Here is a 22,514-nt window from a genome sequence, read left to right on the forward strand (position 1 = left end):
AAAGTCGTTCCTATATTGCTTCTGTAAAAAGAAATTGACATGATTAAAAAAAAAAAATGAAACCTCAGCAATAGAGCAATTCACTCCTGTGTGTCTTAAGTTAAAGGGTCTTAAGTGGAGAGCTCAGAAGTAAACCACCACCAGCTTGCCTCTGCCCGAGACCCTGAAGAATTTCTGTCAGTCAGATTTAAACAGCACCAGGCTTGATAAATTAATGGGTCTGACACCGTGTCAGTCATCATATATTCATGTTTATAAAGCAAAACGGCACAGAAAATGCATAGCTATGAGGTCATCCATCCTTAGGAAGCTGGGGCAGTTCATGGTTCTGAGGCCACAGTGTAAATGAACCAGGATCCTTCGAGATGAGACCTTTGCATCTTGTTAGGAATAGTCTGCCAAGGTTAGAGGTGGAAGCAATTTTAATACTTGTTAAGTTTTTTTCAGTAAAATACACGCAGTCACCGGGATATGCGGCCAAGCAAGTGGTTATTTTGAAGCCTATGTTGACAGGTATCGTAAGGCATCGTAAGGAGGGTGAAGTGAGAAGTGCTTGGATTCCTACCTCTGGATGAAATCAGAAGCAAGCACCAAAGACTTGGAGAAGAATGGCCAGTCCTCCTTTGCAAGTTGGGCAAGAGTCAATTCAGTGCATGGAACCGGAACAAAATGGCACTTCAGGCCAAGAAAATGGGTGAGTAGCTTCCATTGTAAATGTGTCCTGGCACATGAGCATTTTTAGTGTTACATATATATAATTTAAGCTTACAATTTTTTTAACGGGTTGGCTTGACTTCCTCATCAAGAAATCAGTGCTCACATTAGTCTCACTCTCTGTTGATAATATTTTCTGTCATCCCAGCAAAAACTGAGCCTGCCCTTCCCCCAGACGATAACAACCTTTGTATTTGTAGGAGCTGCTACATTCTTCCTCTGGAAATAATTCCTAAGCATGAATAATAGTTATGGCCACCAATGTAGACCCCTTCAAAATTAACGCAGGATAATGCTTTCTATGTCTGTTATCCTGCATCCAAGATCGGAGGGAACATGCCATTAATTGCTGAAAAAGGACAGCTGGAAAGGGCTATTGCTCATGGGTATTTGGCAAGTCACTTTGGGAAACAAGATATTGGACTAGGTAAGCCTTAGGTTTGATCCAGCAGGGCACTTGTGATGTCTTACCGTTTCAAAAGCAATGGCCTGGTAGCTGAGGCCAGAGTTTCTCATGGGAAGTAGCCACTTGAAAAAAACAAAAACATGCCTGTAAAGGAACAGTGAAAACCCATTTGTGAATGGGAGGGAGTGCTGAAGAAACATGCAGGGAGTTGTTTTGAAAGCAGCATTGATTTTTTAAAACCTCCACTGAGGTCATGACTAATGTCTGAAAAACCAGGGCAACATACGTTGAAATGCAACTTTGTATTATCTCACATTAGGAAAACAACTGGGAACCTGAGTGTATTTTTTTAATCAGTGTGTGCTGTCTACTCTGAGTTAAGTCCCATTGAGTTCAAGGGGGCTTATTTCCAGGAAACTAGGTATTGGATTGCAGCCCAAGAAATGGGACGCTGTGTTATTGGACAATTTATAGGGAGCTATCATCCACTTTGCGGAGTAATTCCTATGCAGCTATTATAACAGACTTATGAAAGGCATAATAAACATGTCTCAAAATTTAAGACATTTTCTAACTCTGATATGGGAGAACCGAGAATATCCATGTCTTGCCCCACATGTCTTGCAATGTGGTTATTTTAACTCCCATTGAGTTGTTTGCAGGGATCACTGCTGCTAAATTTGCAAAGCAGATCTCTGATAACTCCGTTGCTGTTTGGGAGCATCAGTGTCATCTACCTTCAGCTTGGGCAATGCTTCAAATAATTTAACACAGTGCATCTCGGTTCCTACATATATGGAGAGCAATATCTTTGCCATAGTCATTTCTTCCCTCATGGAAGTGTAAACCTAAAAAGGGACAAATCTGAGCAAGCAATTTGCATTGCCGTGCAAAATACTTATTAACACCAGTAACCTTTCATTAATATTGGTTTGCTGCAGTTTGTCCCATAAACGTCTGTCTTTAAGAACAAAGGCAATACACAATTTATTTAGATCCCATGATGTATCTATTAGCCTAAAATGAAGTTGTGGTGCATAGTACCTCTTCCCTTATGGAAAACAGCATCATAAAAGTGGCTGATGCTGATCGATTTAACAAATGTAGACAAATTTTAGGGTTTTGATGGGTCAGCCTATATACTAAAGGGCCTTGAATTCTTTGGGGTGTTCCCTTTTCCCTTTCTGGTGTATTGGATTTTATAACCCAATATGTCCTTCTACTTGACAGGGAGCTTTAGAATTGCTGCAAGTCACATAAAGCATGGGCTCATACGCACTATTTTTTAAAAAACAAAAAACCCCATTCAGAAATGCGTACAATTTGCCATGTAATACATTTGTACCCACTTTGATACAAGATGATTCTAAAAATAATACGTTAAAATACACAAAGGCCACATTCACTGTTAATTCCATCTTTCTGCGCAGGTCCCCTCGCCATTACCAGACTGTTGAGATCAGAACCATGGCGGCGTATAGGAGAGTCACTTCCACACTGCATCCAACCAATCTCACCCTGGGAATGGTAAGGACCTCATGGTGTATGATGTCATCCTAAAAAGTAGCTTCTAGGCTGGGGGGGGGGGGGGCTTGTAGCTCCAGATAGTGCTGGACTCCAGCTCCCATCAGCTCTGCAGCTAACACGGCCAGTGGCAAGGGATGATGGGAGTTGTAGTCCAATGAACAGCCACAGGCTCACAGCTTCCCTACATGTATGTAGGCAGTTATGCGGAAGAAGAAGAGGTCTGCTCTATTGACTGAATTCGCTGCAGGACTTTTCTCTGTGCTGTAGTATGTAGATGATGGTGCAGGCATACTACACAACAACTTTTCTCTCTCCTTGTTGCTCGTGAGTGGTCTAGGACAGAATCTACTGGAAGACAGGGTCTTTTCTTAGACTTGGCCAGGGCTCTGAACTAGGAGGCACCTCCCACTTCTCTCTAGCTAGGCCTTTGCCTGCAATACAGAAAATTGCTCCCTATTTCACCAAATGGGGCCTGAGTGAGCTTTTTTCCGTCCTAGCAGTGAGGAGCTCTGTACCTGCAATTTTACAAGGGTTATCCACAAGAAAGAGAACCACTAAGTAGGAATTAGGTTTTCTCTATTTTATTAATAAAACAGATTTTTGCAACAATTTATTAAAAATTGGTTTTCATGCAGTATAAGGGGTATACAAGAAATTCTCCATGTATTCTCTCTTTTTTTTAAATAATTTTTGACAGTTCCAGTCTAGGTTAAAGCATTTTGTGCACTATCATTGTTGGAAAATGCCATTGGGGCATAGCTCATCATAAATTTTTACAGTACATTTTTGCTGCAGTATAAAAAACAGAAACATTAAATAGCTATAGTCACTTTTGTGGGCCTTATTTTCTGCAGGAAATTAAAAAAAAATGTTGTGGGAGAAACTACAATTGCATTGGAGACAAAGAATGTACTGCATGATTTAAACCTAAGAAACAGCACACGGTCAGTATTCACAAAGAGTTACAGACACACACTCACCGCCAACAGTCCAATACTTTTTGGAATTTTTTTTTTATTTGTTTCCTGCTATGTTGGAATAATATTTTCTACAGAAATGTTTTGTGTATACATTATATACAGTATTATTGTTCTTTTTTGAAAAGTAATATTTATTTGTATTAAATAAAGTCCTGATGAAGTTTATTAATAAATTAAGAGAATACTGGCAACACACATACATACACGCTCACACACTCACACCAGACGACACCTTCGGTGGTTAGTGCTCAAACCGAGTGATGTGTTCTACTCCCTGTGCGGTAGACTTACTCACTGTTGTCCTAACACTTCCAGGTGCCTCCATGACCTCTCAACGATATGTGTGCAGGGAGAGATTCTGTGATGCCCCCAGTGGATTAAGCGTCATGTGTTTCAAAGGTAATATAATCAGGAAGGAGGGAGCGGGGGCATCTGTAGTGACTCGGTTGATATTATCTCCTCTCTCATCCAGATACTAAAACGCTATCCTGGGAACACTGGTGGGGAAAAGATTCATTCCTATGGCATGAGAGAAGACAGTGCAGTAACAAAAGGACACACACACCCTTCCCTCTCCACACTGCCCTATTGTGCTAGCTTAATTAATACAAGATTTAGAAATGGCAGCTGGCCAGTATCGCCGATGCTGCATGCCAAATTGCCATCCAATTTGAGTGGCCAAGGCTGGAGACAGCCAACACGTTTGGAAAAAAGTGAAGGTGGCAGTAATTTCATCTCTCTCTCTCATCATGCCGTTATCTCTGGGCACACGGGGTGTTGCAGAGTTTCGAAGCAGTACTCCCCCCACCAAAAAAACTGAACAGAGACAATGGGGCATACAACACTTGGGGATTTTTTTTTGTCTGTCTCCAGCCCTCAGCCACTCTCTGAATGTTGCTTCTGCGCCATTCACATGATTTGCATATCCTGCTCACAGCTTGCCATGGGAAGGAACAAGAGCTTACATAAAAGCACATTTCTTCATGAATAGGCCCAGCTCACTCAATCTAAAGATTGTGTGGGTGAGGCCTTTTCACAGAGCAGTGCTTTTCAACTGGTGGTACTTCACAGTGTGTGTTTGGTGGGTTGAGTACCATCAGCTGAAAAGCACAGTTGTAGGTGCATGGAAATGCAGGCGCCTTAGCTTGCTCCGAGCGTCCCATACACAGTAAGGCATTGGGGAAGATTAGGCCTTGCTTCCATGCCGGTCCAGTGCAGAACCCACCGCAGTTGGGGTTACGTGGAAAGTGTCCTATAACTACATAAGCGATAAGAACGTCAGATAATACAGTATCTTCAATAATGCAAGTGCTGTGCCCACAGCAAGGATCCCACTGAAATTCTCTGTTTCAGGTAATTGTGGAAAAGATCTTTGGATCACACATGCACAGTCTTAATCACTGCAGGCTTGCACAGAACCACTAGCAGACAGGCAGTACATGCTTATATTAGACAGTGATGGAATCACTCAAACATTTCATTTGAGCTTTCTGCTGTTGCACTCTGATAAGAATTCAGTTGCTCTTTTAGGGAGGGAGCAGATTGAATCATGATTTCTTGGGGGAGACCATTTTAAAAAAAATAATGTCTTTTACAAAAAAACCTTATTCACTTCTTGCCTTTAGTTTTCTAATTCAAAGGACAAGGGGATTCTCCACCCCATATAGGCAAACTTGGTTCAGACTGTCATATTCTCAACTACCACTGTCACACACGCAGATATGAAGCAAAGGTTGTGTATATACTATCTGTGCCTCTGCAAAATTCAGCTGCAGCAGCAATGTGGTGCCTAAACATCCCACCCCCACCCCACCCCGCTAAATTAATTTTACTGTAATTATGTTGTGGTTTAAATCAAGCAAACTCTGGGGAGGGGGACAACCCATCCTGTGACATTAAGACTTCCGTAGCCATTCTCAGCCTTGTGCTGTTGGACCTAGTTTTCTGTATGTTTGCAGATGGCCACCTCTGGAACCCTGCCTCTTATCAGGAGGAAGGAATGGCTGCAAATAACATCTTGTTTACCCTACCTGGTAGCCTTTCTGAGATCCTGGACCTGGACCTGCTTCCCCCTTGAAGCATTCTCCATCCCAAGCGTATCTTGAGATGAGTGGAGCTGGGCTAAGTGAAAGTCTCAATGACACCCGAAGAACCGTTTCAAAGTGTCTCCTCCTCCCCACTGAACGCAGTCCCAGAAATGAATGTCAGCCCAACTAGCCGGTGCCTCCAGCACCTGAATGAAATCCCTGCAAAACAAAAGTGTTTCCGTTTCAGTTAATATAACTCTCGGTTGCTGCAATTAACTTTTCTTTTTGCATGTGGCTCCACATTTTTCAGTAGCCGTATAAAGTTTAGTGACACTTGAGCGGGGTTATTTTGTCTTTGTTCTTTGTCGAGTCTATGTTTGCCAGCCACCCTGGCCTCTGTGGAAATCTGGGAAGAAACATGGGTTTGCTGACTTTCCTCACGAAGAAATAAAAACGTCCACAAGTAAGGCTACAGCTCAAACCTCCGGGTGACCCTCTCCACTTCACATGCTTTCCCACAGCAGTGGAGCTGGTCTTCCCTTGACGATGGCCTCGTAAAACTAGTTCCTCTGTGCTAAGAGTAAGGAGTATGTAGAAGGCAAGAGTTTCACACAAGACGTTCGGTCCAGCCATTGAGTACCAAAAGCAAGTTCACGGAGCTCTGGTCCTCCTACAGGCCAGAGACCATCACACGGAAAGATGGCGGTACGTGCCGGTGCCGTGGACTGGCGCTGGGGCTGACGCATGGACTGGCACAGCTGGCATCGACCCCTCCTATTGATGGCAAATAGGCATGATGGAGAATGGGCAGTTGTAAGGAGAGTCGACGCTGTATGCTGCAAAGGCAGAAAGGAGAAAGATGAACATGAAGGAAATGGAGCAAGGGCTTTGCTAGCAGGCTGTTGACAAAGTGTCCCTCGTTTGTGAGATGCCTTACAACCACAAATAAATTCAGTGGTCGGCCTGACAAAATAGCCCATGGAACAAGCAAAAGCAATACACCCAAGTTATAATGCCGCTTCTTTCTTAACAAACCACTGTGAGGCCTTGGGTCTTCGCGTTTCTCTTTTGTAAAGCTAAATACTTGCTTGCTAGCCACCCAAGCCCAGCATTATTTTGTACATAACACAGAAATGTCACCATGCTTGAAAACCAGCACTTCAGGTCTCCAGAGTCGGCTGGGGGCACCGTTAACAAGGCCCCCAAATTACAAAAGATTTTGTTTTACTAAATCTTGCCATAAATATGTATGTGTTCGAATGATTAACATTTTACTCAGAAAGACCAAGGGCACAGTGACAACCGTTAGCTTGTATCTCAAAGGATTCTTTGAGACATAATTTTGTCAGTAAGCGATGCACAGATTTAACAAGAAATGCTAAGGACTGAGGAAGCAACCCCAGTTCTTGTGACCATGTAACAAGAAAGAACCATGCTACTTACTGTTCTGGGGAATTGATATCTTCTGTAAAGTCTTTGCTTGTTCTGGAGGTCTCTGTCGTATTCCACTGGGCTTGCGGATTTTGATCAAGGTGGTTTTTCAATACAGCTTTTTCACCATCTAGAAAAAGGGAGAAAAATGTCTTATGTTATCATTTTTCCAAGTAAATTTCTTTTTCCAGAGTTTCAAGGATGATTCTGTAATCTACCACAGTGCTTCTAAACTTACTTACTGAATCTACTGAATCCTTGTGATAGCTAAGAAACACACCATTTAATAATAATAATAATTTTTATTATTATTTATACCCCGCCCATATGGCTGATTTCCCCAGACCAATTAGATGTTTTAAAATAATGCAAAATATAAAAATATGACCCTGACAACAGATGGTTAGTTCACAGCATCCAATAATATCCTCAACCATCAATTAGATTTTAAAAATTTTGAAACATACATGGTTTTTCTTGCACCCCCACCCCACCCCCAATTATTGGCAAATCTCTCCATTGGTGAGAAATTCTGGAGGGACACTGTCACTTCTTCTCTGTTCCCAGTTCCAAAAGGCAGGTCGTCTGTCTTTCCTGCCACCACCCAAAACAAAATTGCTGTTGTACAAGTGACTGGATGAAGTTCTGATCCCTTGCACACAGCAATGCACAACAGTTCTCCACCTAGCCCAGAAGAGCTCTCTACAAAGCACAGTGAAGGTGGTAGGTGCAACACACACAGTGCAATCCTGTACATGTCTATGCAGAGCCCTGTGCTGCCTTGCCTTGTGAGGTATCTCTGGGAGAAGAAAAAGCTAAGGAGCAAATCCTACACAAATCTGGAGTGCAGTCCCCAAGACCATTGGATGGCATCTTGTACACCTCCTTCCGGCAATTCCTGCCACCAACCTGTGGTGGCTGCAGTGCTACCCTCAGGAACCTCTGCATCTCCTAGACTTTAAAGCAAGCAGACAGCTTGAAGACATAAGACCCAAAGTCAAAACAGCACTCTCTCTTCTAGGAAAACACAACTGAATTATTCAAGACCTAGACATTTCTGTGTTTAGAAATATGTCTGAAATCCTGGGTTTGTTCCAGATGCTGCAAACCAAACACAATCTCACTCTTGGACTTCACTGCTCCCAAAGGGCTATAAGCAACACCTTTGGCAGCCAACTAGGGCCACTTCCTGCTTTGTTCTGTGTGGCTCCCAATCCCTCTTCTCTATACCATGCACCCTGATGGTCCTATGGCAATAAAACAATAAATACATTTTTTTTTCAATCAGCTAGACAGTAAAACAAAATCCCACCAAAGCACCATTAAGCATTTTGTAATTTAGAACAAGACTGTATTGCTGGATGCCACCGTATGCTGCAGACAGCAGTCCTGCAACTAGAGGCACAGTTTGTGAAACTGCACAATTACCCAGGAGAGACCAGGTTCAATAATAATAATAATGCCCCGCCTTCATCCTTGCCAATGGACATATAAGTTTCAACTCCCTCCTTTAACAGTGCAAGTTCTTTGGATGCCTTGTTATTTACCTATATGTCAGATTCCTGCATGAAACATCACAGTACTACACAGCCCCTTTATCTGAAACCATGTCACATTAAAATAAAGTTCATTATTCCCTCGTCCCAAAAACCTCAGATCTATTTACAGCGGCATTGTCTATTTTAACGCACGTTCAAAGTAACTCTGCAAAGATAAACATTCTGTCCTGTCACCAGTTACCCTTTAAAAGATTTCCAAAGTAAACCAGGCTCACTTAACCCCCCCCTTTACTCTAGCATGGTGGTGTGGGGAGCAAGGCAGGGAGAACGAGTACCCCTGTTTCTGGACTTGCCCAGGAGCCCTTGGTAAGACCCACTGAAAAGAAAGGAAGCTACACAGCAAAGGCTACTTGAATATTTCACCCCCATTCCATAATTCAGGGCATTAGATTACTCCTAAAGAATATGCTGAAACGGAGTTGCTATACAGGGAAGAAAAGACGCAGCAGATGCACAGAGCAGGCCCAAAATGGCTTCTAGAGGCTGGCTATCTTAGACATTTCTTTTCAGAGAACGGTATACTAGAGTCATGTGAGGCCTGTTCGATGAGGCTCACATTTTGCTGTTTCAGATCGGTAGGAGAGAAGAGAAAGTAGCTGCAGATCAGCAATTCCAAACTGTACTCTGCCATTTTAGACTTTCATACACCAGTAAGCTATAAAACTTTGCCAGTTTGGGAGCTTACCATGGCCTGGTTCGCATGTAACACTAAGCCAAACCATGGCTTAGTGTGAATGAACAAACGCGAAAACCACACACAATCTTCTGTTTTGAAGTTTTGATTATGGCACCCACATACTGCACAGTCCCCAAGAAGCTACATCAATGTAGAATCTTATCTAAATACAGGGCGGTTTGGGTTGGGGAATCAATAAAATTCTGATCAACTGGGAAAAAACAATGCTGGTGTGAAGGGTTTGTTTCCTTCTTTTGCAGGGATGACCAAAATTTCAATTTTGACCCCATTAACTACAATGTTCATATGACTGACAACAATCTCTCCCTTGTCTATAAAGTGCCTCCAGAGCCTATCAACTTCTCAGTTTCTCTCACCACCAATTCTTCTATACTGTATGGGCCCGAATATAAGCCACACCCAAATATAAGCCGCTCCCTTAAAATTCCGCAGGCACTCAAACCCGTTCCGTTTTACCGTATGTCTGTTTCAGCAGCGATATTGTAAAAGCCATTTAAGCCGCACTTTAACTTTCCATGGTCGGAATTGGGGGGAAAAGTGAGGATTGTATTCGGGCCAATATGGTACTTTCTGCCATTGCTAAGTTACTAGGAAACTATGCACTCTGCAATTCTGCAAAGGCACAAGCCCCCCCCCCCCCGGATTTCATGAAGGTGAAGGTAAGTTTTGAGTGTGTGGGAAATGTCTGGTGAAAACCTGGTGTTTCCTTCTTAGGTTCTGTGTTAGGTAGGCAGCAACAGGTCACACACCTATGCTTGTTAATGGAGATAGTAAATATGCAGTGATTTATAGAAGAGTTGACAGTGGCTTAAGAGAAACTTAGGTCCGTATGGTCAACATTAGAAAGCTGGAGGGCCAGCTTCTCTTCCCCACCCCCAATCAACACTCCTCATGTCTCCTCATGATACCAGCCACCCACTGCCAGTATTTCATTTCCTGGAGTATATCGTAGACAGGGATAAGGAAATAGGAGAAACATGGGAAAAGGAGAAAATGTGGTTTTGACAAAGGATTTGTTGTCAAATCTACTTCACTCTATCCCAAAATACCTCATGCATACAATGCTAGCTGACTGACCCTACCTGCCCACAGACTGTCTCGCCAAAGTGTTGCATGCTCTGGTTATCTCCTGCTTGGATTACTGCAATGAGCTCTACACGGGGCTACCTTTGAAGGTGACCTGGAAACTACAACTAATCCAGAATGCGGCAGCTAGACTGGTGGCTGGGAGTGGCCATCAAGACCATATAACTCCGGTCCTAAAGGAACTTCATTGCCTCCCAGTACATTTCCGAGCACAATTCGAAGTGTTGGTGCTGACCTTTAAAGCTCTAAACAGCCTCAGCCCAGTATTACCTGAAGGAGCGTCTCCACTCCCATTGTTTGGCCCGGACACTGAGGTCCAGCTCTGAGGGCCTTCTGGCGGTTCCCTCACTGCGAGAAGTGAAGTTACAGAGAACTAGGCAGAGGGCCTTCTCGGTAGTGGTGCCCGCCCTGTGGAACGCCCTCCCAACAGATGTCCAGGAAATAAACAACTATCTGACTTTTAGAAGGCAGCCCTGTATCAGGAAGTTGTTAATTTCTGATGTTTTAGTATGTTCTGATATATGCTGTGAGCTGCCCAGAGTGGCTGGGGAAACCCAGCCAGATGGGTGGGGTATAAATAATAAAGTAGTAGTTGTTGTTCTTCCCTACCTTTATTTTCTGTAAAGTTCCGTATACTGAGGATGTCATTGAGCTCCTGATAGTGGTTCTGCTTAATATATGTTGTCTTGTCAGGGGTGTCTTGAAGCTGCATAGTGACTTCTTCTAAAGCTTTGTCCAACTGTTAAAAGAAAAGCATGTTACAATAGCATTAACATGTTTTACAAGCAGGTTTCATTGCCTTTTCTTGCAATCTTATGGACCAAAGTTATTTTTCTCCTCTGTGCGGTTCCCTCCCAATCATGCATAAAGGTTGTAGTTAGTTATTCTAACACATTTCTGGGCACCTAGACAGGCAAAAGTGTCCTCTGTAATTCAGTGATACCACAGGCAGCGGCTCCAGGGGGCTGAAGCATTGTGGGGCCCCTTAATTATTTTTTTCCAGGGGGCCGCTCCCCCATTGTTGAGGCTGGGCACGGAGCAACGTCAGGACATCAAGCAACATCACAAACATGATGTCGGCACGTCACATTGGGCTCCCCCAAAGTGCTTACGAAGATGGTGCCCCTGACTGGTACGGTGTCCACAGATGTGTCACTGGAAAAAAATGGACCCCTTTGCACATGGTATCCAAATGTAGGGGGAAATCAGCACACATGTACCCCCCCATACCTATGTGGTGTATTAAAACACTCCTATAACTACACTTTGAGCGTATGCTTTTATTTGTGCGTAGCTAATTTCCTATCGGTTCTAAATGCATCCTCAGCCTTTGCGTGCCAAAAGCAGCAACTCTCTATGATGCCTGCAGATGTTACTCCATCCGCACTGATGAATTCCTTTTCATCATTTGTCATGTTTATTAGGTTGCTGATAAGGCCATGCCTTTAAAAAAAAAAAACAATACTGTAATTGTAGGTAAGTGCCAGTTTTAGCGCTTGTCTTGCAGTGCTGCTGCCGGTTTGCTCCAATAGTAGCCAACTTCTAGAGACATGGGAAGCACCAAGGGTGGCTGGGTGGCTGGTCAGTGGCGTTGAGAAAAGGATGAGAGGATGCTTCATAGGTGGCTGTAGCAGCTGACAGAACTGAGAGCTGCAACAGACACCCAAAGGCTTCTCATCGCACAGAGATTCTGTTTGGGAATCCTATGTCATCCGTCATCCATAGTAAGCCCTTTCAATTCTGAACAGTCATAAGTCTTCAAAAGAAAACAACTTCTTAAGAAATCTCTCAGAGCTCTCTTTTATTCTGCTCTGAGAAATCTTTCTAGGGCACAGGCAGATACTTTTTTTCCCTGTGATGCTCCTGAACACCTCTCTCATATGCTCCTTCGTGTGAGGAACAGAGCACATTTCTCAACTTTTAAAGTGTCACAGCTTTGCTCTGATGCTTTTTGCAATATTCCACCTCCTCACAAATTTTCAACCATAAAGGGGAGCATGCTCCCTCTGAAGTAAAAATAAAATCGAAATAACGCTCCGAGGTTTGAAATCCTTCACCACACAGCCTGTATTGCCAGCTCGTGTTTTTAAAACAGTGTTTACTGGGTTGATTCTAAAGGAATGGATGGTGCCTGGATTTCCTGTCCCACAAAAAACTTCTCTATCTTCTTTCCTGGCTATCCTATGAGGAAATGGGATTTTGGCAAAGTGTGCATCTCCTGGGGGTTCAGCCACAATAATGAGTCTACTGTTCTGTCCAGGTTCCAAAAATGGAGGAGATAAGGCAGTCATTAAGTCCAGAGGTTTCCAAAAAAAACATCCCTTCCTTAAAGCACTTAAATGTTCCTTAAAGAATATTTTGCACTTCATGTGTAGGTTGACTCTCACTTGCCCTCTCCCTCATCTTGGTGACAGCAGTGGAAATAAATGGCAGTAGCAGTCTCTGGCTCTGTCCACAGCAGGGCCTTAATGAGCACACGAGCCACTGCTTGTATGTGCCCATTTATGTGGTTTCATGCACATAAGAGCCCATTCAGTTTTATGCCTCTGAAATCCTTTTCGATGTTTCTTCTCGACACTAGTGGGCAGTGCTTGTTGGAAAGTATTTTTACAGAGGGTTGTTTTCCACCCTCTTGATTAGTTAGCTATTCCTTGCCCACTATAAGTTCCAGAAATCTGAGGTCCTCTGTGGGCAGGTAGGCATTTGCTTACCTGTGCACACACACCCTTTTAAACCTCCATTTTAAATTATGAAATACAAGTTTTTCAATCTACCAGATTTTCACGAAACAGCAGTCAAAAATTATTTAAAAATGTGTGTTTGTGTGCTCCAGGCCAGGAAGCCTGAGGTCTGTTTTAGGTATGCAAACAGGTATTTGTATGCAGGTATGTACACACCTTTTTAATTTATTTTTGAAATACAAGCTTTGCACAAAAGAGCATCCTTTTTTAGTGCTATTTTGTGCAACTCTGGTACAGTGGTACCTCGCAAGACGAATGCTTCGCGCAACGAAAAACTCACTAGACGAAAGGTTTTTGCAATTTTTTAGGTGACTCGCAAGACAAAAAATTCAATGCATTCCTATGGGAAACAGCGCTTCGCAAGACGAAATTTTCGCAATATGAAACGACTCGCGGAACGAATTAATTTCGTCTTGCGAGGCACCACTGTATATATGTGTTGCTCTGAATCAGGATTTGGAGTTGCAAAGGCTTCTGCTTCCTTCTACCTTTCTTTTCCAGCCTCCTGAACCTGTTTTTAATACAGCTGTTTTGTGCAGGAGCAGCTATGTGCAAAAGAGCTGTTTTAGAAATTAAAAAAATCTGCAAATGTGCCTTCAGCAATAACGACAAATGCAGACTGCATCCTTTCCTTTGGGTGGATGGAAACAAATAGGTAGGTTTGCACGCAGTGAAATGCCAAGCATGTGGTAGGGGCCCACTCCTGCCTAGAAACTTGGAACAGCTCACTTCCATAAAGGGATAAATAAAGGAGATAGAATTACGTAACAAGTATACTTTAAAAGGTGGCAGATCTAATTAAAAAAGAGTACATGTTCTAATCTAAGATGAAAGGGTCTAGGTGAGCTGAAAAAGCAACATCTTTTCAAAGAGATAAAACAGAAGTTTTCACATCAAACCCACAGGTTCGTAGCGGAGAGATGACAGTAAAACTCATACTATAGTGATCCCCTCTCCCTTTTTCTTTCCTGGGACACCAACACTCAGTACAGCTGAATTAGAGTGTAATCTGGCTAGATATCAGTATTTTACATCACATTGAGTTCAGCAAGAGGGATGTAAGAACAGTGGGATCCAAATGTGCTTAACTTTCTGCTCCAATTAATAAGCAGTTATGTGAGAGCAGGTGCCCCAGCTATAACCTAGAACACATTGCCCCGAAACTTCATTCAGCTTCATTGAATGCCCACAAATTCTAGTGTTATGAGACTAGTCACAACTTCTTCTAGTCCATGTCTTTCCATGTCATGCATAATTCTTATAAACTTCTATCATGTATCCTTTTAACTACACAGTCCCAGATGCTTAAACCTTCCCTCACAGGAGAGTTGTTCCATCCCTTCGATCATTTCGTTTGCCCTTTTTCTGAACCTTTCTCAACTCTTCAATAAACTTTTTGAGGTAAGGTGATCAGATCTGCACAGAGCATTCCATATGCAGTCACACCATAGATTTGTATGGTGCCATTATGATACTGGCAAGTTCATTTCTAATTCTTTTCCCAATGATCGATCTGTAGCATGGAATTCATCTTTTTCACAGCTGCCTCACACTGGGTCAAATATTCATTGAGCTACAACTGCTACAACCCCAAGGTGTTGTTCCTGGTCAGCCACTGCCAGTTTGACCCCTCCAGAAGTGTATATGTGAAATTAAGGGATTTTTTTGCCGCAAACACAGAACATTTCCCCACCACAGTGAGAACATCATTGGGGAAGAAGCAATTTAGATGGGAGAAATTGTCAAACTCCCTCCACACTCCTGCCCTGTACTGGATCCAATTTGGGTTTCAAAGCAAAACATTGAGAGATCCAGTCATGTACCTCTCATGTCTCACCTGTTTTGACTCTTGAGTTTCAGATAGCTTCATGGCCTTGCAAATTGAGAATACATGCAATGCCCACAAGACAGAACAGTCTTAACCCAGAACACACACTTGGCAATACCTCTGTTATTTTCATTCTCAGCTGGTGGTTTTCTGACTGTAGGCCTTCCAACCTCGATGTGCTGGCCTGGTTGACACTGGTGACTGATGTTGATGTTTTTGAGTCATCTTTCTTCTGGTTCTGAGTGAACTGGAGTCCTCTGTTTCGGGTGGCAGCGTCTGGATTTGTTCTCAGTGTGATTAGCTAAAAGTTGCAGAAACGTTGAAGAATATCTCGTTTTATTTTTGTGTATCTGTGCCCCAAAAAATGTTATTGAATGTGCATTTAAATGTGTAATGCTGGATTTGAGGCATAGTCTTCAGTAGCAACCTTGCCAATTTTATCATCCATGCGAGCTAAAACTATTTAACCACTTCCCATAATTTAGCAAAGGCACCTTAACATGCTGCTTAGCTAATGTTAGAAGCTCAAAATAATGTGTAAGGGGCTGCTGATATGGCTTCTTCCCACACTAGTGTCAGACCTCCAGGAAACTAGACTTCTCCTAGGAATCGCAAATTTCTGACATTACTGATGCAATGCAGAAATAATGCCTGTGGCTTCCAAACCTCCCCTGGAAGGTAATATTTGAATGGATCTGAAAACAACTTTTAACCCCCCCCCCCCCCAATTCCATTTCTCCTTTTAGAGTTGCCTTCTTCAGTATTGAGATAATTTAGTAAACTTTGGCCAAAGAGATTAGAAAATTCCATTCATATACCAAATGTGGGTAAGTGTTTCAGCCCAAATAGATGGACTTTGTAGATTCATTATTATTTATTAATTAAAGTTTATTACACACCCTAAGACCTCAGGGCAGGTTACAACAATGTAAAGCGACAGTATCAAAATTACAGGTGGGTAGCCGTGTTGGTCTGCCATAGTCGAAACAAAATAGGAAATTCTTTCCAGTAGCACCTTAGAGACCAACTGAGTTTGTTCTTGGTATGAGCTTTCGTGTGCATGCACACTTCTTCAGATACCTGAAGAAGTGTGAAGTGTATCTGAAGAAGTGTGCATGCACACGAAAGCTCATACCAAGAACAAACTCAGTTGGTCTCTAAGGTGCTACTGGAAAGAATATCAAAATTAGTTTAAACAATTTACAATTAAAGAATGGAGTGGGTCTCTCTATCGATATATTGATATGTATATTAGGAGTACTCCCAAAATATAGACCTGCTTCTTCCAGGGCCAAAAAAGCCAAAAAGCCCTGCCCATATTCCCACCTCCCGGAATCAATATCTTGGAACACATAACATCTCAATCTTATTAGGATTTAGCATCAATTTGTTGGCCCATATCTAGCCCATCGCTGTTTTCAGGCTGGTCTAGCACCTGAGCCACAACATTAGGAGGATATGAAGTAATAGTATTCATCTCAGCCTTTAAATAATTTGCCCACGCATGAATAAAATATTATCCAATTTAGTAAGCTAACAGCAATGTTAATTGTGAAAACCTGATCTTTCACAATAATGGGAAATCACCATGGCTCTCTCTAGCGACATTATGTGGTGGGACAGAGCTGTGGAGCCACTTTCCTAAGGGCTCATCCAGACTTCTTTTTGCGCCATGTTTCTAGGCACAGGTCTGTGCTTTAAAGTTCTGTGCCTGAGCACTTTTTTTGCCCATTATACGTGCTGCTTCTGCTGTCTCTTAGACCTAGCTCTCCCTGAGGTGTGTTCCAGCTGTGCCACTGAAGATTACAGGTGGGGGTTCAAGACTGAATAACAAACACCCAAAGCCAGCATGTCATGGATAAGGCCAGGCTAGAATCCTTTCCCTGAAAGGATCAGGAAATGATCCTTCATTTACTTCCTGCATCCTGAATAGCCATAGCTCAGGCATGGAAAAATCCAGAAATGGCAAAGATAGAGCAATGATCAATTAAAATCTGGGATAAAGCCCAAACGGTTAAAGCTACAAATATGGTTAGGGAAGGGAGTCAAAGCAACAATATTTTTAATTGAAAAATTGAGTTTGCATTCTCCCCCCCCCCCATGGGAAAATGCAGGATGAAGTAAACCCCTATGTGATACTGGGAAAATGTACCTATATTTTTTGTATCTAATAATGCTGGCTATTTCTGTATGTATACTTTTATAAATATTCACATTTATATATTGTATTACAGTCATACTGTGGAAGTCGAATGGAATCCGTTCCAGAAGTCCGTTTGACTTCCAAAATGTTCTCAGAAGCCGCGGAAGCTCTGTCTGACGTTTGAGTTCCAAAAAACGTTCGCAAACTGGAACACTCACTTCTGTGTTTGCGGCGTTCGGGAGCCAAAACGTCAGAGTACCAAGGCGTTCGGGATCCAAGGTATGACTGTATTACAAATATGTATTAAAAAAAGAAAAGAAACTTCTCTCTGACATCTAGATTCTTATGTGCAATTTATTCATAGATAACCAGTCCCCACAAGTGATACTGCCTAGACAAAGCTTTGCTCTGTCAGTTCTAGACAGATCTGGAGGGACCAGGGTAACTACCTGACGGAATAACTGCATATCTTTAGGAAGGTGATATTTCACTTTTCCTTCATGGAACTCAAGATGGCAGACGTGGACCCCTTCCCTCATTCTATTCTCACAACCATCCTGAGAGAGGCAGATTATGCTGAGAGATGCAATGACTGGTGCAAAGCCACTGTATAAGCTTCACTCAAGTCTCACCAGCCTTAGACCAACACTGTAACCACTAAAACCACGCTGGCTCTCAACTTACACTTTAAGAATCATGGGCACAATCCAGTGAGCAACCATGTCCTTTTGCTGTTCCAGTTCAGTTCAGTGGGACTTGTGCAGGAGAATTTCCCAGTGCAGGAGTGAATTTAATAGTCCTACAAAAATTATATGCAGATAACAGACCCATAATGAGTCAATGTGCTTACCTTAGGAACAAAGACTAAGCAGAGCGTAATAGTACTACAAAATATAATGACTAGTGCCACAATGCAGAATTGAACATTGGGCTGGTCCCGTGTGAGAAAGGAAACAGCAGCTCCAATAATGCACATGATGCCCACATTGTAAACACTCATGCCAATGTATTTACTGTCGTTCAGAGCAGGAATGCTCACATTTCGAGTCTCCCAAGCCAAAAAGCAACCAAATAGCTGAAATTAGAAAGAGAAAAGGAAGTGATGATTGTTAACACAAAAAGAACAGTGATAGGTTTGCATACCAGACATCAAAAGTGTTCTATTTCTATCTATCTGCATTCTGCTTTAAGCAGCTTATGTTGACGAATGCAAGACAGGGCAAGATCCAGGCAAAGTTAAGCACATTTAACTTCCACCAAGTGATCCCATACTCTACCTCTCATTGAAATAACTGAAACTATTTAGCTCTGGCTGGATTTAGCCCAGTAGTATTTAATTTAATGGGGGGGGGAGGGGCGGTTGCTTGTGAGGTATATAATTACACAATCCACCCCTAACCACTTGGGCATGAATTACAGGTGTGATATTGAGTGATGTGGGTGCAAGCATGGGGCACTTAAACTACATTTCCAGGGTCTTCTCTTATGGCTAGGAGAGATGATATGGGAGATAAACCTGTTTGGTATTGGTAAAATGACTTAATTATGATAAATGGTTAAAAGGCTCATTTATTTTAAAAGAGTTGCACTTGCTACTTTAAATATACCTGGGCATTTGTATTAAGCTGGAGCTATTTAAAATATTTATCAATCAATTTTTTTGCTAGTAACCCATAAGAACATGGCATCAACTCTCAGAGGTTACAGCCTACTTTTTCAGCTGGCTGCAGGGCACTTAAAAGGCTGTCATCATTTCAAAACAGACACCAGCCCACGCTTATCAATGACACGGGAGAGTATGGAATACATGATGATAAATGGTTCACTCAACTCAGCCTTCCTCATGAGGGAGGAGTCCGTAGTCTCTATCTACATTACCATTACAACTTTGGGTTTTAATTTCATTTGAGCAAAATAGTAACCTAACATTTTAGCCATTTTAGGACAACGTAAATAAAACTGAAAGTGCCCCAGTAGGCTTTGTGGCCAAGTTGGGGTTTTCATTTAGGTTTCTCCACTCCCTAGTCCACCATTCTATCATGACACCATACTGGCTCTGAGCTACACTTACCATTAGACTTACCATGAGTAGGCCTTTGTAGGCATAAACAATGCCAAGCCAAATGGTCATGTGAGTGTTTTCACAGTGTTCCAAAATGGGAAGAATAGAAATATCTCGGCCTGCAGGATCAGGCTGCAAGTAAAGAGAAGAGAAGAGAAGAGAAAAAAGGACTTTATCCCTGAGCTTATATACATGAAAAATGAATATTGTAGTCAGGCCGGAGACTGTTGGAGGCAGAAATCTAGGGGCTGGAAAATGATAATGAATTGGAAGCAGGTTCTTAGGCCCATGCTACACTGCTCAAGTAAAATACCACACTGAACTGTACACCCGTCACTCATATTACCGTAAGCTTCTGTCCTTGTCATAAATTATATTTTAAAATAAAATATTAGAAGGTCCTCAATGCAGCAATATTATTTAGCATTTATAAGGCACTTTTACAACGTTCATAGCACTTCATATACATTGCAAAGTTGGTTTATCTTGTTATCCTCTTTTTACAGGTTGGGGTGGTTTGAGAGTGACGGTGGGTGCTTTGCCTAAGGGATCATGGTAGAGATGGATTTTCTGATGCATAACTCACTTTATAAATTACTATTTTGTACCAGGCATGCAAAGAAGTAAGAGGAATTTGCTAGTGGTTTTGTATAATGTATTTTAAACCGAAAAGTTTAGAAGATGATGGCTTCACCAGTACAAAAATCTGGACATTATATTGCATTGGAACAGACATAAAACAAATTAAACTGCAGCTATGGATGTATTAAGCATGATATAATTAATTGGAAGTTTTAATAGGTTTATAATCATGAGTTATGGATGATAAAATTTTCTGATGAAAAGTTAAAATTATGATAAATTTTCTGGTGAAAAGATAAAATTATGATGAATTTTCTGATGATATCATTAGCTGCGCACCACCAACTCTTCTTTTGTACATTTTGATAATGTGAGAATTAACACCCAGCAGAAAGATGATGATATATTTGAAACACTGGCTATTCTTTTAATATATAGCAAGTAAAATGCCCTTTGTGTTTTCTCCTTCAAAACTTGAGGATCTCTTAGCCTCTGCTGAAGATGAAGCTTCGTAAGCTCTTCTGGAACTTGATAGCATCTCTGACACTGGCAGCAGTTTTTGAATACTGTGTTCAGCAGCTCTGCATGGGAGTGAATTCATGTTAGGCTGTCATTCCCAAATATAACGCTTACTCCAATTACTTGCAAATCTGCTGAGGCTTTTAGTTGTCAGCCGCTTGGGATTTCTCACAGCCCCCCCCCCCCCCAATTAGGCAATCTCAAACTTTCTTTTGTAAATGATTTCCAGATTTTGTGCTTCAAAGTGTCCACATTCCCATCCCATACAACAATTCTCACAAGCTATTCAGAGGAAAGAGCATCTCCTGCTTCTAGATGCCAAGAAAATTACACTGAAGTTTGTGATAATGCAGGAGGGAAGCACGTTAGAAAATGCAGTCTACTCTCAGTGCCCACCATTCAGACTAAGCTAATAAAAGAAGCATATGAGAGAGTGAGCCACTTGAAGAGGAAAGGTTACAGAGGTGCCCAAATGGAGCATGGAAGAGCCAAGGCACAGAACGGAGAAGACCAGGGTCGCTACTTTTAATATTCCTGCACTGGTGCCTTTAATAGTAGCATCTGAGATATTTTCCCCCTCCCCACGGATGGAAATAAAACTGATGGGGAAAAGCTTCAATGGCTTATCCCCCCCCACACACATATTAGCTTGCTGTGAAAAGCACAACTTGTACATCAAGTCCTATTCTCCCTGCCCCTCCACAGATTAAGGGTTACTAATTGTTGCAATCTGGAGAATTTTGAATCTCAAACGGATGTAGGCAAAGATAGAAGTCCTGATGACTTTAGCAGGTCAGGTACAGTACAGTGGAACCCCGGGTTACACACGCGATTCGTTCTGGGTCGCCGTGCGTAACGCGGGCGTGCGTAACTCAAACGCACGTAAAAAAAAACACCCCAAAACGGAAGTTGTGCGATTTGAGCGCTCCTGCACGAAGTGCGCAGAAGCGTTCTGCGCATCCAGCGGTCGCACGCGCTCCCGCATGCTCCGGAAAACACTTCTAGGGTGCGGGAGTGCGTATCCCGAACGTACACAACACAGAGCGTACGCAACATGAGTTATGACTGTAGTAGCAATGTATCTTACTGTAGTCAGACAACTGAAGGTTAAAAATGAGTTATCTGGGTTGCAACCTGGCAATGCTGTCGTTCCCCAAACTTACTGGATTTCAGCACTGAACTCCACCATTGTTCATTTTCCCAGGAAGACTTTGCTTTTTTGCTAATCTAAACTGCCAAAACATGAACTTTGGGTTTTCACATTTATCCTGCTCCAGCAAAGCCTTAAAACATTAAATACCTTACAGTTGTCAGTTTCCCAAAAGAAATCTACTTTGCTCAGAACTTGCAAATCCTCACTGCTAAGAAATATTTTTAGCCACCAGCATTCATCCTCATCCTCATCCAACAGGGAATCCTGTCCTGTAATATTGAGTTAACCGAAACCATCCTGCAATGATTTCTGATAAGATAAACAAGTACATGCTTAGACCAAATATATATTCATCTACCAGGGTGGTGTTTCTTTGACAGGAGTTTCAGAAACCTTCAAATGCAGAACATGTGGCAAACCCCATTTTAACTTCTTAAATAACAACGAGCTCAAACCTGGTGTAGCTTTTCACTTGGCTGACCTAGATATTTCACATCAAAAAAGGCTGCTGCAAAAAAAGCATAGGGGGATCCAACTCATGTTTTTAAAACATTCAAGTAAGAAAGTATAACGTCATCTACAAGTGTTGTGAAACATGCTTCCTAAACAAAATTCTATACGAGCCACCTCCCGTCAGCAATAGTCACACATTATTTATGCTGGAAACATGCCTTCCCTTTCCATTTGTGTCTCTGCTCAAACAGCTTCATAAAGGGACACATTTTTTTGTTGTACTTACTGAGTTTTAAAGATGAGACAATGCTGTTAGAGCTATTTATAGATTCATCTCTTGTGGATGCATATTTTCCCCATCGCTGCCACTAACCAAGAAAATTTCTCAGCAAAATATATCCATAATTTATTATTTTCTCTTGTGTGGGCTTTTCTTTAAAAAGACACTGATTTTTATAAGCATGATGGATCTGGGCACAAGTGGTTGCTTGATTCTGCATTGCTGGTATAACAACCCCAACTTTACCACATAGCTACTGAAAACGACATAAAATTCCATCTAATTCCTTATGTTTTGTAATGATGAAAGTGGGTGGCATGTTTTGC

At 42.1% G+C, this 22,514-nt stretch overlaps 1 protein-coding gene across 3 annotated transcripts in view; it reads right to left on the minus strand.

The window, feature by feature from the left end:
• Positions 1-6,297: 6,297 nt before the first annotated feature.
• The window catches only part of GABBR2 (gamma-aminobutyric acid type B receptor subunit 2), a 261,082-nt gene continuing 244,865 nt past the window's right edge, over positions 6,298-22,514 (minus strand). Inside the window, exons 14-19 of one of the 3 annotated variants that reach the window (XM_033154359.1) lie at positions 19,211-19,333; positions 17,990-18,214; positions 15,115-15,297; positions 11,037-11,166; positions 7,098-7,215; positions 6,298-6,490 (exon numbers count right to left, since the gene is read on the minus strand). In XM_033154359.1, the coding sequence (XP_033010250.1) occupies positions 6,325-6,490; positions 7,098-7,215; positions 11,037-11,166; positions 15,115-15,297; positions 17,990-18,214; positions 19,211-19,333 (945 nt within the window). In that variant the 3' untranslated portion in view covers positions 6,298-6,324. Of the gene's footprint in view, positions 6,491-7,097; positions 7,216-11,036; positions 11,167-15,114; positions 15,298-17,823; positions 18,215-19,210; positions 19,334-22,514 lie in introns of those variants that run through there. The other 2 variants (XM_033154360.1, XR_004427003.1) reach the window with 2 other exon arrangements.

Source organism: Lacerta agilis, chromosome 7 (assembly GCF_009819535.1).
Source record: "Lacerta agilis isolate rLacAgi1 chromosome 7, rLacAgi1.pri, whole genome shotgun sequence".
NCBI classification, from domain to species: Eukaryota; Metazoa; Chordata; class Lepidosauria; order Squamata; family Lacertidae; genus Lacerta; species Lacerta agilis.